At 37.8% G+C, this 22069-nt stretch overlaps 1 protein-coding gene across 7 annotated transcripts in view; it reads left to right on the top strand.

The window, feature by feature from the left end:
• The window catches only part of LOC140497984 (phospholipid-transporting ATPase ABCA3-like), a 296904-nt gene that overhangs the window by 216277 nt on the left and 58558 nt on the right, over window positions 1–22069 (top strand). For all 7 annotated transcript variants that reach the window (XM_072599356.1, XM_072599345.1, XM_072599336.1 and 4 more), the window contains 4 exons: window positions 11650–11804; window positions 12091–12246; window positions 12704–12914; window positions 20662–20812. In XM_072599356.1, the coding sequence (XP_072455457.1) occupies window positions 11650–11804; window positions 12091–12246; window positions 12704–12914; window positions 20662–20812 (673 nt within the window). The remainder of the gene's footprint in view (window positions 1–11649; window positions 11805–12090; window positions 12247–12703; window positions 12915–20661; window positions 20813–22069) is intronic.

Here is a 22069-nt window from a genome sequence, read left to right as displayed (position 1 = left end):
CATTTTCACAAAATTTTGAGTTCCAATTTTTCTCCCCATGTCTCCCCTTCCCCCACCCCATAATACCTTGCATTCTGATTACCCCTTCCCTCAATGTGCCCTCCCTTCTATCACACCCCCCCTTCCCTTATCCCCATCTTCTCTCTTTTCTTGTAGGTCAAGATAAATTTCTATACCTCATTACCTGTATTTCTTATTTCCCAGTTATATGCAATAATAATTCTCAACATTCGTTTCTACTACTTCAAATTCCAACTTCTCTCCCTCCCTCCCTGCCCATCCCCTCTGAGAAGACAAGGAATTCAATACAGGCTATATATGTGTCATTTTGCAAAAGACTTCCATAATAGTCATGTTGTGTAAGATTAACTATATTGCCCTCCATCCTACCCTGTCCCCCCTTTTTTCTATTCTCTCATTTGACCTTGTCCCTTCCCAAAAGTGTCTACTTCTAGTTACTCCCTTCTCCCATTTGTCCTCCCTTCTATCATCCCCCTCACCCTCTTGTCCCTTTCTCCTCTACTTTCCTGTAGTGTAAGCTAGATTTTCATACCAAATTTAGTGAGCATATTATTCCTTCCTTAAGCCATATGTGAAGAGAGTAAGCTTCACTTTTCCCCTCTCACCTCCTCCCTTTTCTCCTCCATTGAACAAGATTTTTCTTATCTCTTTTATGAGTGATAATTTGCCCCATTCCATTTCTCCCTTTCTCCTCCAATATTTTCCTCTCTTACACTTTAATTTAATTTTATTTTTTATGGATTCATCTCTTCTGATTCAACTAAGCCTGTACTCTCTGTCTATGTGTGTGTGTGTGTGTGTGTGTGTGTGTGTGTGTGTGTGTAATCCCTCCACCTACCCAAATACTGAGAAAAGTCTCAAGAGTTACAAATATTGTCTTTCCATGTAGGAATGTAAACAGTTTAGCTTTAGAAAGTCTTTTATGATTTCTCTTTCCTGTTTACCTTTTCATGTTTCTCTTGATTCTTGTGTTTAAAAGTCAAATTTTCTATTCAGTTTTGGTCTTTTCATCATGAATGCTTGAAAGTCCTCTGTATCATTGAATGACCATTTTTTCCCCTGAAGTATTATACTCAGTTTTGCTGGGTAGGTGATTCTTGGTTTTAATCCCAGTTCCTTTGACTTCTGGAATATCCTATTCCAAGCCCTTTCAATCCCTTAATGTTGAAGCTACCAGATCCTGTGTTATCCTGATTGTATTTCCACAGTACTCGACTTTTTTCTTTCTAGTTGCTTACAATATTTTCTCTTTGACCTGGGAACTCTGGAATTTGGCTACAATATTCCTAGGAGTTTCTCTTTTTGGATCTCTTACAGGAGGTGATTGGTGGATTCTTTCAATATTTATTTTGCCCTCTGGTTCTAAAATATCAGGGCAGTTTTCCTTGATAATTTCATGAAAGATAATGTCTAGGCTCTTTTTTTGATCATGGCTTTCAGGTAGTCCCATAATTTTTAAATTGTCTCTCCTGGATTTATTTTCCAGGTCAGTTGTTTTTCCAATAAGATGTTTCACATTATCTTCTATTTTTTCAGACTTTTGGTTTTGTTTTGTAACTTCTTGGTTTATCTCATAGTCATTAGTTTCCCTGAACTCCACTCTCTTTTTTACAGAACTATTTTGTTCAGTGAGCTTTTGAACCTTCTTTTCCATTTGGCTAATTCTGCTTTTTAAAGCTCCTTCTCCTCATTGACTTTTTGAACCTCTTTTTCTAATTATGTTAGCCTATTTTTAAAGGTGTTATTTTCCTCAGCATTTTTTTTTGGTTCTCCTTTAGCAGGCTGCTGACACGCTTTTCAAGCTCTTCTATGGCCTGAGCCCATTTCATATTCATTTTGGAGGTACTGGAAGCAGAAGCCTTGACTTCCTCTGACAGTATGCCTTGTTCTTCCTCATCTGAAAGGATGGAAGGATACACCTGTTCCTAAGAAAGTAACCTTCTGTGGTCTTATTTTTTTCCCTTTTTTGGGCATTTTCCCAGCCAGTTACTTGACTACTGAATCCTTTGTCAAGAGGAGGATCCTAGTGCTCCTCCTCCCCCCAGGACTGTGCTCAGAGCTGAGATTCAGATTAGCTGCTCAATTTCCCTAGTGGCTTTAGGTGGGGGCAGGGCCACCACTGGGGGCTGAGGTTCAGATCAGCTGCTCAATTCCATCAGAGGCTTTAAGCTGAGCTGCCTGGACAAGGGACCCAGACTGCGTCTAGGGCCACTGTAGCCACCCGCCACCTGCTGCTGCTGCTGCTGCCTCTGCCACCACCTAGGGGCAAGTGCTGGGGGGACGCTGCTCCCCTCTCGTCCAGCTGGGAAAGCCCTCCCACACTGACCTTTGAAGCTTTCTTTGTCGCTTATGGTTTAAGAGATTTGGGACCCTCCCTGCTGGGAATTCTGCCCCAGAGGTCTGTACAGGTCCTGTTCCTCCCCATGCTGGACAACCAAGGCTGGACTCTGCTCCACTCAGTGTACGGTGGGATAGACTTTTCCTGTCAGCCTTCCAGGTTACCTTTGGCTGGAGGTCTCTTTCACTCTGTCGTTCTATGGCTTCTGCTGCTCTAGAATTTATGGAGAGTCATTTTTTACAGGTATTTTGTGGGCTGTGGGGGAACTCTGGAATATATGTGTCTTTCTACTCCACCATCTTGGCTCCATCCCCTTGCAATTCTTTCCATTGCAAGTGGCAATCACATTGTCATGAGCCTGTTGTTCATTCCTTATGGAAAGTAAACAAGCTTGTTGACTAGATTAGTTCTGATCTTGAAACCCACACCAGCTCCACAGCACTCCCCATCACTGTGGCCACACCAGAAAAAATGTGTTTCCAGCTCCGACTTCAATAAGCTGGCCTTCATTTACCAGCCTTCTTTTCACTCAGGGCTGCCATATGGATAAGATTCCTGCTGAGTTCCCTTGCAACAAAAGTTGTTTGTCTTTCAGTTCTACTGAATTTGGATGAATCAGGTGGACACCAAAGATTGAAAGCAACCCTGAAAAGGGTGGGGCAGCCCTCATACAAGAGGTACTAGTCTTCTCTGAACATCCCTATATCCCAAAATAGATCTAGCTAAGAAAAAGATCTTTTCAGACTTTTTCACTGTATTGATCAGTTGTGCTGTTTTTTCCTCTTTTTTATTTAAAAAATACTTTGTTATATGAGATGACTCTCTGGGGAGGGGAGCATGAAAGATACTGGGGGAGATTCTGATATGAAAAAATACATAAACCAAAACTCATCTTTAAAAAAAATAGATCCAAACAGCAGAAATGTGCTCATGCGTGATAAGTGGTAGGGTAGTGGTCTGTGCTGTAATAGAGATCTGCCAGAGAATGCAGGAACACATGTCATTCTATATTACAAGTCATCAGTCATCAAAAACCATCTTTTATTGGTTAAAAATCAGGTATGTCAGTGGAACGAATTAGAAGGAGGAGAATTAGAAACAACATCACTGAATAACCCAGTGTTCCATAATGAGAACAAACACTTTAATGAATCATTGGTGGAGCAATACATTGACATAACCATTCTAGAAAGTAATTGGAAACTATATCCACACATTCAGTAAACAAGTCATACCCTCTGACCTAGCAGTACCACTAAAGGAGTTAAATGAGAGAAAGAACTCATATGTACAAAAATATTCCTGGTAGCATTTTTATTGTAGGGGAAATTAGAAACTTAGCTATTGCTTATAAATTTTGGAATGGCTAAACAAATTATATGAGTGTAATGGAATATTGTTGTATTATAAGAAATGAAGAAAAGGGGGAAATTCAGAAGAAAAGATAGCTTATGAAGACTTGTATAAACTGATGCGAAATGCACTAAGCAGAACCAAGAGGATAATTTATAGAGTGACAACATTTTAAAGAAAAAACTCTGAAAAACTTAATGCAATTCAATGCAATTACTAACCATGACTCCAGGGGATAGAAGATGAAATATGCTTCTTACCTCTAGACAAAGAGGTGATAAACTAGACATTAAGAATAAGTCATACATTTTCAGACATGGCCAATGTATGGACTTATTTTATTTGACTATGCTTATTGATTACAAAGAAGCATTTTTAAAAACTGAGTGGAAGGTAGAGGAGGTAATGAATAATGTGGTAGAACAAAAAGAATGATATGAAAATCACTGAAGCATTCTACAGTTGCTAAGGAATAGGATAATGATCAGACAGAAACACAGAAAAGTGGAACAATTTTGGAGTTAATATGCTGAATATGTTATGTACTTAAAAAGAAGCAAACTCTGTAATAGAGATTCATGGTTTCATATACAGTCTTCTTTTTCTCTTTTTGCCTATATAAATACTCATATTTGTTATTTGTTATGTGTGAAGTGAAAACAAAATTTATGATTGTGCACACATACATATATATCTATATATATGTATATTTATACATAAAGTAAAACAGTTAATATGTAACTAAAGATACCAAAACACATAGCACAGAAAACTCATGCCTGTAATACACATCATGAACACTTTCTTTTGAGAAAAGATTACTGAGACTTTGCACATAATAAAGACCAAATATAAAGGGAAAACTCATTTTTTTATTTGAATTTCTTATTGTGAGTAATTTGGAACAGTATTTCAATGTGATTTGTTAATAATTTGCAATTCTTTTGAGAATTATTTGTTCATCCTTTGACCACTTATCTCTTGGATAATGACTTTTAGTATATATATATATATATAGATAGATAGATAATAGATCAGTGGATCGATACACACACATACACACACACACACACATGCGCACACACACACACACACACACACACACGCATTAGTTGTATAGCTTTCAAAAGTGAGACCAAAAGAACAAGGCCACTGAAACTTTTTTCAGCCATGCTGACAGCTTTTTTTTTTTTGTATGAAACTACAAACCTCTGTTATGTGCAACTTTTCATTTTAAACATATAACAAATGTTACATATAAAAAAGAATAATTTATGCCTCGCTCTGATATTATATAATGCAGAAATTTGGCTTTAAAATTCTAATTTTTATTAGTTCTTATAGAAAAAAGGCTAATTCCATAACAGACCTTCCCACGTTGCTCTTGTGTCCCCTGCCCATCTCCCATCCTCCATTCTCTGTGCTCAGAATTCAGTGCCTCAACTCATGCAGCTCATCCTGGCTGCCTCTTTCTGGCTATGTTCTAGCTTGTTTATGTCCTTCATAAGATGGTTCACCTAGAACTTCGAAGATTGTTCAAGAACTGTGAGCTCTTCCACATAGTGTGTGCTTGCCTACCCCCTGCCACCTGGTACGACACCACAGATGATGGCTCTCAATGTTGACAATGGCTCTGTAACATGCAAAGCTGGCTTTGCAGGAGACGATGCCCCTTGGTCTATCTTCCCTTCCACTGTTGGGCGCCCCAGACATCAGGGTGTGATGGTGGGTATGGGCCAGAAAAAAGACAGCTATGTGGGGGATGAGGCATTCTGACCTTGAAGTACCCCATTGAACACTGTATTGTCACCAGCTGGGATGACATGGAAAAGATCTAGCATCATACTTTCTACAATGAACTCTGTGTGGCCCCTAAAGAACACTTTGTGCTGCTTACAGAAGCCCCCTGAATCCCAAAGCCGACAGAGAAAAGATGATTCGAATTATGTTTGAGACCGTCAACACCCCAGCCATGTACATTGCCATCCAGGCTGTGCTGTCCCTGAATGCCTCTGGTCATACTATTGGTATTGTGATGGACTCCATGATGGTGTGACTCACACTGTGCCCATCCATTGAAGGTTATGCCCTTCCCCAATCCATCCTCTCTTTGGATCTGGCTAGCCATGATCTGACAGACTACCTCATGAAGATTCTGACCAAGAGAGGGTACAGTTTCACTACCACGGCTGAGAGGGAAATCATGCATGACATCAAGGAGAAGCTGTGCTATGTCTCCCTAGACTTTGAGCACAAGATGGCCACTGCTGCATCTAGCTCCTCTCTGGAAAAGAGCTATTAACCTCCTGATGGTCTGGTTATCACTATTGGCAACGAGAGGTTCCAACGCCCAGAAGCTCTCTTCCACCCATCTTTCTTAGGTAGGGAATCCATGAAACTACCTTCAACTCAGTCATGAAGTGTGATGTTGACATTCATAAGGATTTGTGTGCCAATCCCATATTGTCTGGTGTTACCATTGCTGACAGAATGCAGAAGGATTACAGCCCTAGCTCCCAGCACAATGAAAATCAAGATCATTCCCCGACCCAAGTGCAAATACTCTATCTGGATTGGAGGCTCCATCCTGGCATCTCTTTCCACCTTCTGGTAGATGTGGATCACCAAGCAGGAGTATGATGAATCTGGGCCTTCCATTGTCCACCAAAAATGCTTCTAAATGGACTGTTTGTATTTTTTTATTGTGCTTTTTTTTTTTTTTTGTCAAAAGGGTGTGACATGATAATTGCCTCAAAAAAGAGCTGAGATTGGCATGGTTTTATTTTTGGGGGGGGTGGGGAAGGGGTTGTTTTGTTTTTTTGGTGCTTGACTCAGGATTTAAAAACTGGAATAGTGAAGGTGATGAGCAGTCTAAGTATGTTGGAGGCAAACATCCCCAAAGTTCTACACTGCATCTTCAGGACTCAGGCTGTACATTGTTTTTTTTGTTTAATAGTCATTCCAAATATTGTATTGTTACAGAATTACAAGCTTCCGTGAAGGCTGTCCTCTGCTAGAGCAAAGGAGCTAAATAACAAAGCCAGGTTGGGCGGGGGGGGGAGGGGAGAGAGGGGAAGTTATTAATATTGCTTTATGTGCAAATTATGTAATCCTTTTAAAAAAATTATTTGTATCTTCTACCTTAATACTTGTTTCACTTTTTAATTGTCAGCCATATTGAATGGCCCCCTAAATTCCCTCCTGGCCCCCAGCATAGATGTAAATGAAGACTTCACAGTCTCCCTGCAAGTTTTATATGATGAGTGCCAGTACCTGGGGAGGGGAGGGGCTTTACCTGTCCTCTCACCTAAGACCAGTTCGAGCAAAAGTGTACGTGTTAAAGAAAAAAAAAGAATGTTCAAAATAGAGTCCAGTCATTACAGGTTTCAGTGAAACTATTTATTACTTTCTTCATCCTATACACTGTGCCTCTCCTAGATGCAAACTAGAATTAGGATGGGCTTATTTTGCCTATCATCTCAAACTGTTGACTCCTGTTGAGCTTACTGTCGTATAACCATGTGCAATAGGAGGACCTGACTTAGGGTCCTTTCTGCTCTATCCTGGATTTTATGTCCTCCTAGCCCTCCTAGGCTAGCAACTGATTGCTTATTAACTCAGTTTCAGTAGCTACACTGAAAGCTTCCTCTGGAGGGTTTCTTCTGCCCACATACAAAGCTTTGATCTGTGTTTCTCCTCTCCCATGCCCCAACCTATTTCCACTGACAATGGTATTTGCCCTGGTCCCCTCCAGAACCTACCAAACTAATCATTCTGCTTCGATAGGGACCTACTTTGTCCTAGAGAGTTTGCTCCATACATTACCAAAAGAACTATTTCAGCGAGGTGCCATGATGCTGTATCTGGTCATTCAGTCACCTCAACAGGGGTAGGTAAATGGGGCAATGGATAGAGTGCTGGGCCTGGAGTGAGCAAGATTTGAATTCAAATCCAGCCTCAGACACTTACTAGGTTTGTGAACCTGGGAAAGTAATTTAAATTCTGTTTGCCTCCATTTCCTCAACTATAAAATAGGAATAATAACAGCACCTGTCTCAGAGTTGTTGTGCTCTTTTACCCTGGAACCCTGAGGGTCTTCTACCAGTTTGACTTTTTTATTTATTAAAGGTGCCATCCCTTGAGCAACTACTTAAAGAAGCCTATTCATTGAATGGGGGTATCTCACTCAAAGTGAAAATGCTGTAAGAGCTTAGCCTGAAAGGGCTCCCATTGCATCCTGGACCATCTCCAGTCATCCTGGTGAATATCAGGGCTCTGGACCCAGATGGCTTAGGAGAAGAAAGTGAGCAAGTCATGTCATCATCTTGATATCAAGGTCCTCTTTGAGAACAAAGGACAAACACATAGGGTTGAAATAAGGTTTGGTAAGTACTTAGCACAGAGTAGGTGTTATATAAATGCTTATTCCCTTCCCTCTTCTCTTCATCCTTCATATTTTTATTGATTTTCCACCACTTCAAACATGGGAGCCATGTTGCTATTTCATCACATTTACTGACTATACCAGTTTGTATGTGGGCAGATCAGTGGGTGACTGAACTCTCCTTTTTAGTTCAACATTGGAATGAAATGAAACCCTCATAGATTATTCCATAAGGACACAGTGAACCACTTAGTTTGGGTAAATGATACATACCTCACCTTCTTTCCTGCATACAAAAATGTAATTGGTCAGCAGAGCAGTGTGTGGTGATACGTGTGACCTTGGACCATCTGCTAAGTCTGAAGGGTTCTGACTCCGTATAGGTTCTGACTCTATATTTGTTTTTGCCCTTAGCGGACCAGGATGTCACATTACTGATGCTGGAGCCTAGCTCAGTCAAGTCTTGAGGGCAGCTTCCTTTTTAGAACTAGCCTAAGGGAACCCTGGTAGATAGTAATCCTATTACATCATGTCCTCCTAGTCCTTTATTTGTGGGGTTGATTCTTACAGGACTTTATATTTTTCTTTATTCAATTTAACCTTTTTACATTCAATCCATTGTTTTATCCATCTGATATCATCTTGGATTCTGATTTTGTTATCCATTGTGTTAGCTTCCCCCTCTAGCTTCATGCCATGTACAGATTTTACAAGCATGCCTTCTATGACTTCATCCAAGTCATGAATTAAAAACATTGAACCTCACATGACTCATGACAGATCTCTGGTACACTATGCTAAAGACCTCCCTCTAGGTTAACTACTTCTTTTAATCCAGCCTTTCAACCAGTTTTTAATCTACTTTATAACATATTTGTTAAATATATTTTTATGGATTTTTGTTAAATAGTTCCCAATAACTTTTTAAAAATTTTAACATTAACTTTTTAAAATTTTGAATTCAAAATTCTCTCCCACACCTTCCCTTTCCTTTAAGAAAGGAGCAATAGGATATAAATTTTAAATGTGAAGTCGTGGAAAACATATTTCCATATTAGCCATGTTTCAAAAAAAAGAAAGAGAAAGTGAAAAAATATATACTTCATTTTGCACTCAGAGTTCCTCAGTTCACTTTCTCTGGAGCTGGACAGTATTTTACATTGTGGATCCTTTAGAATTGTCTTGGATCGTTGTCATCATTACAGTAACCAAATTTTTCACAGTTGATCATCATTACAATATCACCATTACTGTGTACAATGATCTTCTCGTTCTTCTCATTTCATTTTTGCATGAGTTCATATAAGATTTCCCAGGTTTTTCTGAAATTCCTGTTTGTTATTTCTTATAGCACAATAATATTCTATCACAATTATATTCCACAACTTGTTCACCTATTCCCCAATTGATGGGCATCCCTCAATTTCAGATTCTTTGCTACAACAAAAAAATTTGCTATATTTTTGTACAAATAGGTACTTTTCCCTTTTCTTTAATCTCTTTGATATATAGACCCTGTAGTGGTATTGTTGGATCAAAGAATATGTACAGCTTTATGGCCATTTGGACATAGTTCCAAATTGTTTTCCAGAATGATTGATCAGTCCATGACTCTATCAACACTGGATTAGTATTCCAAATCTCCTCTGACATGTAATTTTCTTTTTCAGTCATGTTAGTTAATCTGATAGGTGTCAGGTGGCATTTCTGTAATCATTAGTGAGTTAGATCATTTTTTCATGTGACTATTGATAGCATTGATTTCTTCTTATGAAAACTGTCATTTTGGTCAACCCTTTGACTATTTGCCAATTGAAGAATAGCTCATATGTTTATAAATTTGGCTAAGATCTCTATATTTGAGAAATGAGATATATATTTGAGAAATTAGGCCTTTTCCAGAGAAACTTGCTATAATTTTTCTCTTAGTTTCCTGCTTTCCTTCTAATTTTGGCTGTATTTTGTTTGTGCAAAACCTTTTTAATTTCATGTCTCCTGACCTCTCAGAAACTCTCTACTTTCTGGATTTTTGTGACACTGCTCTTTTTTGGTTTTTCTCTTATGTCTGTTTCACTGACCCACTTGCCATGTGAAAAATCAAGAAACTTTTTTGGGGAGAGGAGTGGGAGGAAGAAATGAGTTATATTATGATGAGGTTTTCATAATGGTTCCTGACCTTGTCATCCATATTATGTTTTATAATTAGATTAGATTGTGATTAATTAATTTGTAATCATTAAATTGCAAGCTTCTTGCAGGCAGGGACTATCCTTTGCCTTTGTTTGTGTCTCCAGTATTTAATATATCTTTACTGATTCATTGACTCTGTTGTCTAAAAGTGAGTCCAGGAACAAAGTCGATCTTCCAAAAGTCAGAAAGAAACCTATCCTGAGAGATAAAGTGTCAAAACACATGAGCCACAGAGTGCAGAGAGGACATAGCAAAAGAAACTGAGGAGTTAGTGAATAGTCAGACAGGTAAGAGAACAATGTCACAAAAACCCAGAGAATAGAGAGGTCAGGAGTATCAGGTGTTGTGAAAAAGTTAAGCAGAAAAAAGACTGAGAAGAGCCTGGTTGTTAGATCTGGCCATTAAAAAATCATTGGTTACAACTAAAAGTGGAAGAGAAGCAAATAAACAGGAGAAAGTCTTTGCATCCTTATCATATTAGTTTTTCTGCAATGACACAAATATGTTAGAGAGACCTGACATGTTAGATGATAGGCCTTGACAGTCTAAAACAATGAGCCAAATCTAGTAAGGTGAAATTTAATGGAGCTAAATGTAAAATCTCATCACCTTCCATTCAAAAAAGTTGACTTCACAAATACAAGGTGGGAAAGGTATAGCTAGATAACAATTTGTTTGAAAAAGACTGGGGGTTTTAAAAATTCAACATAAACTAATAGTGTAGTATATGGCAATTAAAAAAATGCTTTGAGCTTAGTCAAAATTCAAAAAGGCATAATCAATTAATGAGTTGATAAAATCTATCTGTACTCTATCCTGGTCAGACTACTTCCAAGATAAACTATGTACCCAGACTGTAGAACCTATAGGCTTATGCCATCATGGAAAATCTGAATTTCCTGATTCTGAAAGGAGAACTACCTACCTATCTCTTCAAGAAAAGAATGTCATGTTACTTTAGTCAAAATAATAAGTGGTTGAACACATCTGGCAACAACACCAACAGGATGCATATACTCAAGTTTCCATAGCTTGTCTCAGAAAGCACATTATTTGCTCTCCAGTATAGACTGATCCCATCTTTCTCTGTACCTCCTTATTAATTCAATTTAACAAACATTAAGTTGCTACTATGTACTGATCACTATTACACAAAAACTGGAATACAAAACCAAAATGAAACAGCCCCTACCCTCAAGGAGTTTGCATTTTTATCAGGAGAAACAGCTTTACACATGTAAGGAAAGACTCAGTAATTTCCAGGAGAAGGGCAGAGGCCTAATTAAAATGAAAGGTGCTAACAGTAGAACAGGGATTTCTGAGGATAAGATAGAAAAATAGAGTGTTTTCTGCTTGGTTCTAGGTCTTATCCCTCCTACAAGTGGAGAGGCTTACCTCAGTGGTTATGAGATATCACAGAACATAATGCACATCCGTAAAAGCCTGGGCTTATGCCCACAACATGACATCTTGTTTGATTTCATGACAGTTGCTGAACATCTTTCCTTCTATGTTCAGGTAAGCCCCAAAAAATATTTGTTTATTTTTTTCCTATGCCTTATGTGTCCACTTAGCTGGCCAGTTATTCTTACCTTCAAAGGATCCCAAAATAAGTTCTAAAAACATTTTGTGGACACAAAGGGAGGCAGGGGAAGGAAAAACATCCTTAAATCAATATTTGTGAATAAGGAAGCAACTAGAGATGCCTGCAAAGTCTTTCTGAGGCATAATAAAATTGTTGGATAGGCTAAGCTTCCTTTCACAAAGTCTCTATCTCTTCTCTGTCCTAATTTTGTTCTTGTAGTTGAAAGGAATAAGTGATAAAGATTGCTCTAATGAAGTCAATTATATATTGAATATTCTTAACCTGGAGAATAAGCGCAACACAATTTCCAAGTCCCTGAGTGGAGGAACGAAACGCAAGATCTCCATTGGCATCGCACTCATAGGAGGATCAAAGGTATCGATTTCCCCATTTCTATAGGTAGAATCAGGGCCCGCTATCACCTAAATAGAGAAATCAGTTTAGAAAGTTGGTCCATACCTTGCCCTCTAAATGGAATTTCCCAAGGTATACTCAGTATTAAACAAATGGTTAGGTAGTCTGATTAGTATAGGATGGCCATAGAATTAAAGGCATTAAAAAACTGACTCTTTCTTAATCTGGGTTTGCTCTGTGTCATTAGACAAGTGATTCAATTCCATTATACGCTACTTCAGCTGGAACAATGAATACCAAGTAGACAGAATATAGCAGAATAATTTCTACATTGTAGTAGAATTCAGAGTAAATTCATCATACTCCCTTGAGGAAACTAGGGGAATAGTGGTAGGATCAAGCTTCCCATCAAGTAACAGCGAAATTTCATTTGAAGACTATTTCATCAGTCTTGGGTCTGTCCTTTGGGGATCTGTAGGTAGTGATGTTGGATGAACCAACATCCGGTATGGATCCAGTCTCACGGCGAGCCACATGGGACCTCCTTCAAAATCAGAAAAGTAACCGCACTATTCTATTGACCACTCACTTTATGGATGAGGCTGATCTTCTGGGAGATCGCATTGCCATCATGGCAAAGGGAGAACTACAATGCTGTGGCTCTTCACTTTTCCTCAAACAAAAATATGGTAAGGGGGCAAGGGAGAGAAATCTACCAGGTCTATTATTTATCCTTATTATAGGGTCTGCATTGAATCCCTTACATACATAGTAAAGAAGACTCTTTGCAACAGTTTCCCTGTACTCTGGGGAAGGCAGAGGGCAGAATTGGGGGTTAAAAGACCTTCATTCAGAGTCTATGTCACCCCCTTACCTGAGTGATCTTGGACAGATTATATATTCTCTCAGTGATCTGTATGAGCCATTCTAACCCTAAGTTAGTAATCAATGAGGTAGCAAGGTGATTCAGTGGATAGAGCAATGGACTTGGAGTCAGGAAAATTTGAGTTCAAATCCTGTCTCAGTCACTTACTAGCTGTGTGTCCTAGCTGTAAGTCACTTAACCTTTCTCAGCCTCAGTATGAGAAGAGGAGTAATGTCTAATGAAACAGAAAAGATAGGTTGGGGCCATGTAGTAAAAGGATTTAAAAGTTAGACAGGAGCTTCTATCCAAGATGACTTTATGAGTAGAAGCAGGCAGCTCAGCTCTACATTCCTACTTTAACAAAAATAAAAATAGCACTAAACTAAATAATGACAAAGGAATTCAATGGGAAATTACAGTGATTTTTATATCCAAATGAATTTTTATCCAGGGGCTTCTGGTTGCATAAAAGTCAGGTAGAAGCTCATGGGCAGTAGGAAATGGAGCCAACAAATAAAAGCCAGTGCCAGCTCAGACAAACAAGATGGAAGCCACCCAGCACAAGAGGAGTCAGACAAGCTACAGGCTCCAAGGCTCTGTATTTTGAGGCAGCAAAAGCAGAGGGCTCCCAAGTACTATCATCATTATTATCATCAATTTAATAATAGTTATATAATGCTTTAAGGGTTGCAAAGCACTTTACATACATTGTTCTATTTGATTCTCAGAACAATCCTGTGAGGAATGTGTTATTACTATTTTATAGATAAAGAAGCTGAGCCTAAGGGAGGTTAAGTCATTTTCCCAGGAACGCATGAACATGTGAGGCAAGATTTGAACTCAGGTTTTCTCAACTCCAAGTCCAGCACTCTATCCACTATACAATTTGACTGTCACAATACGGACCTTGGAAGTAACAAGGGCAATCACAGTAATGTTCAGACCAAGACACTCCTGGCCTATGGGGTTCAAATGTCCCTAGCACTCTTTTTTGAGATGCCATAATGATGGGGTAATGGCCCTGGAAATCTCCTCCCTGAACTTTCCCACATGGTCAAGTCTCTAGCTTTGGGGGAACAGGAGAGGGAGAAGGAGAGAGAGGTAAAATTGTTCAGATTTCTTGGAACCAGAAGGCAGAGTCGAAATAGAAAGATTCTGTCAGTCACTTTCTAAAAGAAAGATCAAAATGAAAATTCCCAGGAGCATTTAAGCCAAAATTCAGAGCTTCAGGTCAAAGAAAAATTGCTGCAAGCAGCCAGAAAGAAAGAATTCAAGGACCAAAGAGCCAGTCAAGAACACATACAATCTAGCAACTATGACTACAAAGGAGTGGAGAGCTTGAACTATATTTCATAAGATATGGATATAGATATAGATGGATAGATAGAGACCTATAGATAAACATCTCTTCACTTATATCTATGTATATGTATCGGGGCTTACGACCAAGAATAACTTACCAAAACTAAGAATAATTATGTAGCAGGGAGGAGGGGAAGATGACTTTTAATGAAACAGAAGGCTTCCAGGCATTCTTGAAAAGACCAAAGCAGCATAGAAACCTTGAAGTGCAGACACAGGCATGAAGAGAAATATGAAAAGATAAACACGAACAAACAATCACAGCAAACTAAACAAGGATTAATTGCTTACCTTCTATCAAGGGGAAGTGATACGTATGCCTCCTCTGAACCTTATCATCCTGAAGGATAATGAGGGAATCTGATTAGACTTGAAGACCTGAGAGTAGTTCTATAAAAGAACTTGATGATCTTAAATGAAGAATGGAAGATGAGGGGAAGAGGAATATACTAGCAGGTGTATTCTAGCAGAATATATATATATATATATATATATACAAGCAGAAGAGAGAAAGGAAGAAAATATTATCTCACATAATCAGGGTCCAAAAGGAGATGTCTAGAAGTAGGCAGGTGGGGGGGGATGTGTGTATATATGTGTAAGGAGAGACTAGCTGACAGTTCAACCTCACTCTCATCTAAACTGTTCAAAGGAAAAAATACATAGATACATACATAAAAACACAAAAAGTTGGATACAGAAGTACATTTCATTCAACAGAGAAACAGGAAGGAATGGGGGGGGGGAGATAAGAAAGGGCAAATAAGAGGAAAGGTAGGTAGAAAAATAGCAAAGCAAAGGGGATACACTCTTTTTGAGTGCCAAACAATGGAAATCTGGGAAGGTACCCATTTTGGAGAATGGCTGAACAAGTCATGATATATGAAAATGATGAGATATTATTTTGCTGTCAGAAATTATGCAGGAGATGGTTTGAGAAAAACCTAAAAAGACATATACGAACTGACACAGAGAGAAGTGAACAGAACTAGGAGAACAATTTGTGTAATGACGAAAATACAGTAAAGACAAACAACTTTGAAAGACTTAGGACCTCTGATCAGCACAATGATGAACCACAATTCCAGAGGACTGATGATGAAACATGCTACTCACCTCCAGATAGGTAAAGGCCTCAGAGTACAAAATGAGACCTTTTTTTGCATATGGCCAAGGTGGAAATTTGTTTTGCTTGACTATATGTGTTAGTAATAGAGGTTTTCTTTTTCTTTAATTCTCAATATGGTGATAAGGTGATACAAAGATGGGAAAAGAGGAGGTGAATTCTTGCTGACTGAAAGAAAATATAATTTAAAAAATAAAATATAAAACATATGCTATCAGAGACAGCTGATAGAGAGAAAAAAAGGTGTAGGAGAGATCATTTTAAAATCATCCAGCTTCCTAAAAAGCATAATTTTTAAAAAATGGTTGGACACTATGCTAAGAAACCATAAATGTAAACGACTCAGATATATTAGTACGAAAGGACACAATAAAAATGAAAAGAATCTGTCTATCATCTCTTGAGGAAAAAAACACAGAAAAGTCTCAGAAGTGTCATAGTCAAATTCCAGAGCTTCCAAGTCAAAAATAATACTGCAAGCAGTCAGAAAGAAAGAGTTCAAGTATCAAGGAATCACAATCAGGCTCTTACTCTGCAAAGTTTTGTATAATCTCATGGAGGGTGGACATGGGGAATTGACCTTTAATGGAATAGGGGCTTTTCAAGCATTTTTAATGAAAAAAACCGGAGATAAGTAGGAATAAGTGAAGAAGAATTAAGAAGTCACTTGAAGAGAGTGAAAGAGATGTGTATAAAAGCTGGCTTGAAGTCTTACATCAAAAAAACTGGCATCTCGTCCCATCACTTCCTGGCAAACAGATGGAGAATAAAAGGAAACCATGTCTGATTTTATGTTCTTGAGCTAAAAGATCACTACAGGCAGCAGCTGTAGCCATGAAATTAAAAACACCTGCTCTTTGGAAAGAAAGCTATGGCAAAACTGGACAGCATACTAAAAAGCAGAGACATCACCTTGCCAACAAAGGTCTGCATAGTCAAAGTTATGGTTTTTCCATTAGAGCTGGACTATGAAGGAAGCTGAGTGGCACAGAATCCATGCTTTGTAAGTGTGGTTCTGCAGAAGACTTTTGAGAGTCCCCTGGACAACAAGGGGATCAAATCAGGGCCGCATAATGTGGCCCAAGAAGGGACTCATTGGAAAATACACTGATGTTGGGGAACAATAAAGGCAAAAGGAGAGGGGGATCACAGAGGATGAGATGGATAGGTAGTGTCATGGAAGCAACAAACATGAGCTTGGACCAACTTTGGGACATAATGGAGTTGGAAGGGCCTGGTGTGCTAAAATCCATGGGGTCATGAAGTTGGGCACAACTGAATGACAGGATAGCAACAGCAGGAATTTTGAAATGCAAACACAGGAATCAAGAGAAACTTAGAAAGGTGAATGTATTCAAGCAATTAAAAGGGACTCTAAATGAAGTAGTAACATTCTGTCAAAAGGTGGAGGGGAGTGTTAAAAACTGTGTCTCTTAATTACCTTAATGTCATAAATGAGTATTGAGACAGTTAAATAAGAAAAACAGGAGCTGGAGGTGGACTGATTCTGTTCTGAGGTCTTTGAATGGGAAATGAAAAGGGAGGGTAAAAGAGAGAAAGAAGAGGATGACACTTAGTATTTCTCATATTTGGATTCATGAGTAGAAAGGTACACAAATATGGAGTAAAGGATGAGGGCATCAGACATCAGATGAACTTCTTATCTGAAACAGATTGTGTTGAATATACAGACGCACAATTGTATACGCTCACAAATAAAGAATGTGCTATAGAAATACATCAGACTAAACAGAGGAAGGCAAGGATAAGGAGCAAGATGGTTAAGAGGGAAAATGATACCAGGGATAGAATAGTTTAAAAAAATGTCTTCTGATATAAATATGTGATGAAAAGGAAAAAAAATATCTAAAATATAAGGACATGCCCATCAGTTGGAGAATGCCTCAAGTTTTCAAGTCAGCAAACATTATTAAGCTTCTGCTATGTACCAGGCAATGTGCTAAGCACCAAGAATACAAAGAAAGGCAAACAAAAGCCCTACCCACTCTCAAGGAGCTCACAATCTAACGAACAAATTGTGGCATATAAATGTTAAGAAATATTACATCATTAAGACATGACAAAAGAGAGGATTGCAAAGAATCTTAGAAAATATGCATTCATGTAGAATATGTAGTAAGGAACCAGAAGAACAATTTATACAGTGACACTGTAAAGAAAAACAACTTTGAAAGACCAAAAAAATCTGTTCAAAACAGTGACCAACTATACCACCAGGGCATCTATGTTCAGGATGTTACCCATTTCATGACAGAGAGTGCTAGACTCAAGGTGTCGAAATAAACGTACATTTTGGAGATGTCTGCTGTTTGGATTTGTTTTGCTTTACTATTACTTATTTGCTCCAAAGGTTTTTCCTATTTTTAATTAGGAGGAAAGTTTAGAGGGGGTAATAATGCTGTTAAAGAAATAAGCAAAAAAGTAGACCACTAAAACATGTCTAAATGCATTTAAGAGAACTGAAGGAAGTTCAGAAAGAAGCAGACAGGCAGGTCAGTTTTGAAATTAGCTTGTTGAATTTGCTATATACTTGTATTTTAAGTAAGGATTAATAGAAGAGAGATTTGTGATTTCATGTCCAATCCTCCTTCATTCTACGTTGTATATGGAAATGCTCATGGTTTGCTGGGGCAGGGTATGTTATTATAATGGCATGTTCTGTAAGAAATGAAAAGGAATAGTTTCAGAGAAATCTGAGAAGCCTTTTTCTGAACTGATACAGAGTCAAGTGAGCAGAACTAAGAAAGCAATTTATATAATAACAATATTGTAAAAAAAATAACTTTGAAAGACTTAAGAACTCTGATCAATGCAGTGAACAACTGTGATTCCAGAGGACTCATAATGAATCATACTACCACTTCCTGACAGAGAGGTGATGGACTCAGAGTACAAATAGAAATATATATACATATATGTATGCATATGAATACATATGTGTGGGTATATGTATTTACACATATATAGACACATAAATGCATATACATGTGTGTATGTATATATATATATATACAGGTATATATTTGGACATAGGTAATGTGGGAATATGTTTGCCTTGATTTTATATATATATACATATAAAATTGTTGTGAAGTCTGACTTTTTCATTTTGAGGGGGAGATGGGAAGAAGAAAAGGCAGACTGTAAAATTTTGTAAATGATTAATTTTTTAATTTATGGAATAAAACAAGCATTTCCATAATATACAAGAAAAGATAATTGCCCATGAAATTGTAAATCCAATATATACAACTTTCTATTCCTTTTAAATACACAACAGAGTTATATAAATTTCCCCCATTTGTTTTCATGCCCTCCCCCACAACCCAGAGATGGCTACTGTTAAACACAAATAGGCAGAAATATGTAAAATTATTCTCTACACACTTATATTTATCAGTTCTTTCTCTGAATGTGGATAGTGTCTTTCTTCATGTGTCCTTCATAGTTAATGTGGATATTTATAATTGTCAAAAATGACTTATTTATTCAAAGTCATTCTTAAAACAATGTTGCTATTACTTGTTTTTGCTCTTTTCACTCTTCATTATTTTGCATCTTTCCATGTTTTTCTAAGATCTTTGAGCTCATCGTTTCTTATAGCATAGTAGTATTCTGTCACAATCATATACTACAATTTGTTCAGCCATTCCCTGAATTCCCTGAATTAATGGGCATCCCTGCAATTTCCAGTTCTCTGCCACCACAAAGCAAGCTGCTATAAACATTTTAGAATATATAGGTTCTTTTCCTTTTCCCCTAATCATCCTTGGAAATAGACCTAGTAGTGGTATTACTGGGTCAAAGGGTATAGGCAATTTGATAACTCTTTGGGCATAATTCCAAATTGCTCTCCAAAGTGGTTGAGTCAGTTCACAATTCCACCAACAATGAATTAGTGTCCCAGTTTTTCTATATCTCTTCCAACATTTATCACCTTCCCCTTCAATCATTTTAGCCAATCTAATAGATGTAAAATGACATTGCAAGGTTTAATTTCCATTTCTCTCATCAATAATGATTTAGAAGATTTTTTCATATGACTGTAAATTGTTTTGATTTCTTCATTGGAAAACTGCCTGTTCATATCCTTTGACCATTTACCAATTGGAGAATGACTTATATTCTAATAGATCAGACAAAGTTCTTTATATATTTGAGATGTGAGACTTTTATGTGAGAAACTGTCTATAAAAATTTGTCTGCTTTATTTCAATATTGGCTACTATTTTTGTATAAAATCCTTTTAATTTAATGTAATTGAAATTATCCATTTTACATCTAACTTTACTTTCTGTCTCTTGTTTATTCACAAGTTTTCTGTCCATAATTCTGATAAGTAACATACTCCATGTTCTTCAAATTTCTTGTATTATCTCTTTATAACTTGGCCATTTGGTTAATTTTTAAAAATTAATTTTAAAAAGAAACTCAGGAAAAAAAGGAGTGAGATTAAAAACTCAGAGAGAAAAGATTATTCAGGAGAAGATATAATTTTTAAAATTAAAATAGAAAGCATTATAATATCAAGAAGAATCCAAGAACAGATAACATGAAGTACAGCTACCATTTTCACATTCAATCTCTTTCTCCATTTCCTCACTGTTTTGGTGTCTATTCATTAATCTTTCTATCATCCAACCTTTTCAGGAGAGGGACTGATTCAATCATTTCTAGTGGGTAATAGAAAACCTTTTGGAAATTTTTGGGTTGTATTGGCCCTCACAATATGCCTCAGACTGTCACAGGAATCTTAACTGTCTCTCAAGATTGTCTGCCTAGATACAAGACCATCCTAACACCTTATGGAAAACACAGGTACCTTGTATTTATTATGCCCCTTCCCCCCAGATACCTCTAACCCTGTGATCCAGCTGAGTAATTGGAGACAACATTGGAGCAGGATCAAGGACCTTCAAAGATAAACATCTTACAATTGCAATCAAACTATATCTCCTATAGAGAAGATTTAGTGAAAGTAACTGAAGTCCAAGAATGATATAAGAAAGGGAATTGTCAAGACCAAAATAGTTCATTTAATCTTTTATATATTTTCTCTCAGGTGCAGGATACCATATGGTCATGGTAAAGGAACAACACTGTAATATACGTGAAATCGAAAGTCTGATTCATGAACATATGCCAGATGCCTCTTTGGAGAGCAATATAGGAGCTGAGTTATCATTTATCTTGCCCAAAGAAAATGTGGACAGGTATGATGGATCTAATAAGGACAGTGTTGATGGTTTTTAGTTGTTCAGTGTGCAAAACTGATTTTCTGGCATAGCATATGTTCTGGAACTTTTCTCCCTACCTCCACTTATCCCACTTGAACCAACAAGTTGAATCTTCAGAGATCAGATGGCTAATTCTTATCTTGTAAAACCTTAGGGATCATCCTGAGGGGCTGAGAAGTATCTTTCTATTGCTATATCTCATAAGCCTCCATTACCATGTTTCCTCCCTATTATTATCAGTTGATATCAATGAATCAGTCAAGTTTAAATAGTTTTTAGAAAGGTATTTACCATAGTGATACAGTTGGTATGAAACAAACCTCCCAAATCTGTAACATACTCTTGCACAAGTACATAAGGAGTCCCTGGGGAAAATGGGATTAAGCTTAGAGAGCAACTGTGACAAAGAGATAACTCATGGAGTCTAGAAGTCCTATTGCTGGAATCCTCAGAATGATCCCCTTAGATTTTGCATTCTTGTAGGTCCTTGAATTTGCCTTTCTTCATCGCATCCAGTCTTGGATCCCATTGCAGACACTGCAGCCTAACATATCAAGAATACTGATAGGACACTGATGAAAAGTCCAGGTCTTTCGATGTTCACAAGGACCTTCTCCAGCCATGCTGCTGGTGGGGTTGGGGAGAAAACAAAGACCTGGGCTGAGGGACATTTCTTCCCCTTCTCCTTCAAGGAATTCCTTCTCAAGGGCTTCACTAGAGGTTTCTACCACTAAGCTGCTAGATACTTAAATCTCTGGGTTTCAGACTGACCTGCTCTTTTGTGTGACCAAGTTTCCTCAACCAGTTCAAACACACTTCCTTTGTAAAGTCTCTCCAGTTTATCTAATGTCATAAAAAAAATTAAAGACTTTTTGGCACCATGTCTAAAGCCTATGATTAATTTGATTCAATTGAGATATGTTCTCAGTTATGGTGTCAGAATGTAGCCTCTTACCACTTTCAGTAGAGTTGAGTAATTTGATTGAATCAATCAGTCTCCTCCACTTATGCTTTCCTCAGGTCTGGCCAGTGGTCCTTCTGACAGGTCAGAGCCTGGAACCTCTAGGCTCCTGTCACTGCCCCTTGTGACTTTGTTACTACTCCCTTGGCACATGCAGTATTCATGGGGTAAGTGAATACCTCTGGCATGATACTCAGTTGGAGTATTGGCTCATATATTAATATTCATAGAGATAAAATAAAGTCAAAGGGTTTGAGTTAGCCTCTAGGTGT

This window comes from Notamacropus eugenii, chromosome 1, assembly GCF_028372415.1.
Source record: "Notamacropus eugenii isolate mMacEug1 chromosome 1, mMacEug1.pri_v2, whole genome shotgun sequence".
Classification (NCBI taxonomy): Eukaryota; Metazoa; Chordata; class Mammalia; order Diprotodontia; family Macropodidae; genus Notamacropus; species Notamacropus eugenii.
The sequence above is the reverse complement of the archived record's forward strand: the minus strand, read 5'-3'. Positions and strand labels throughout refer to the sequence as shown.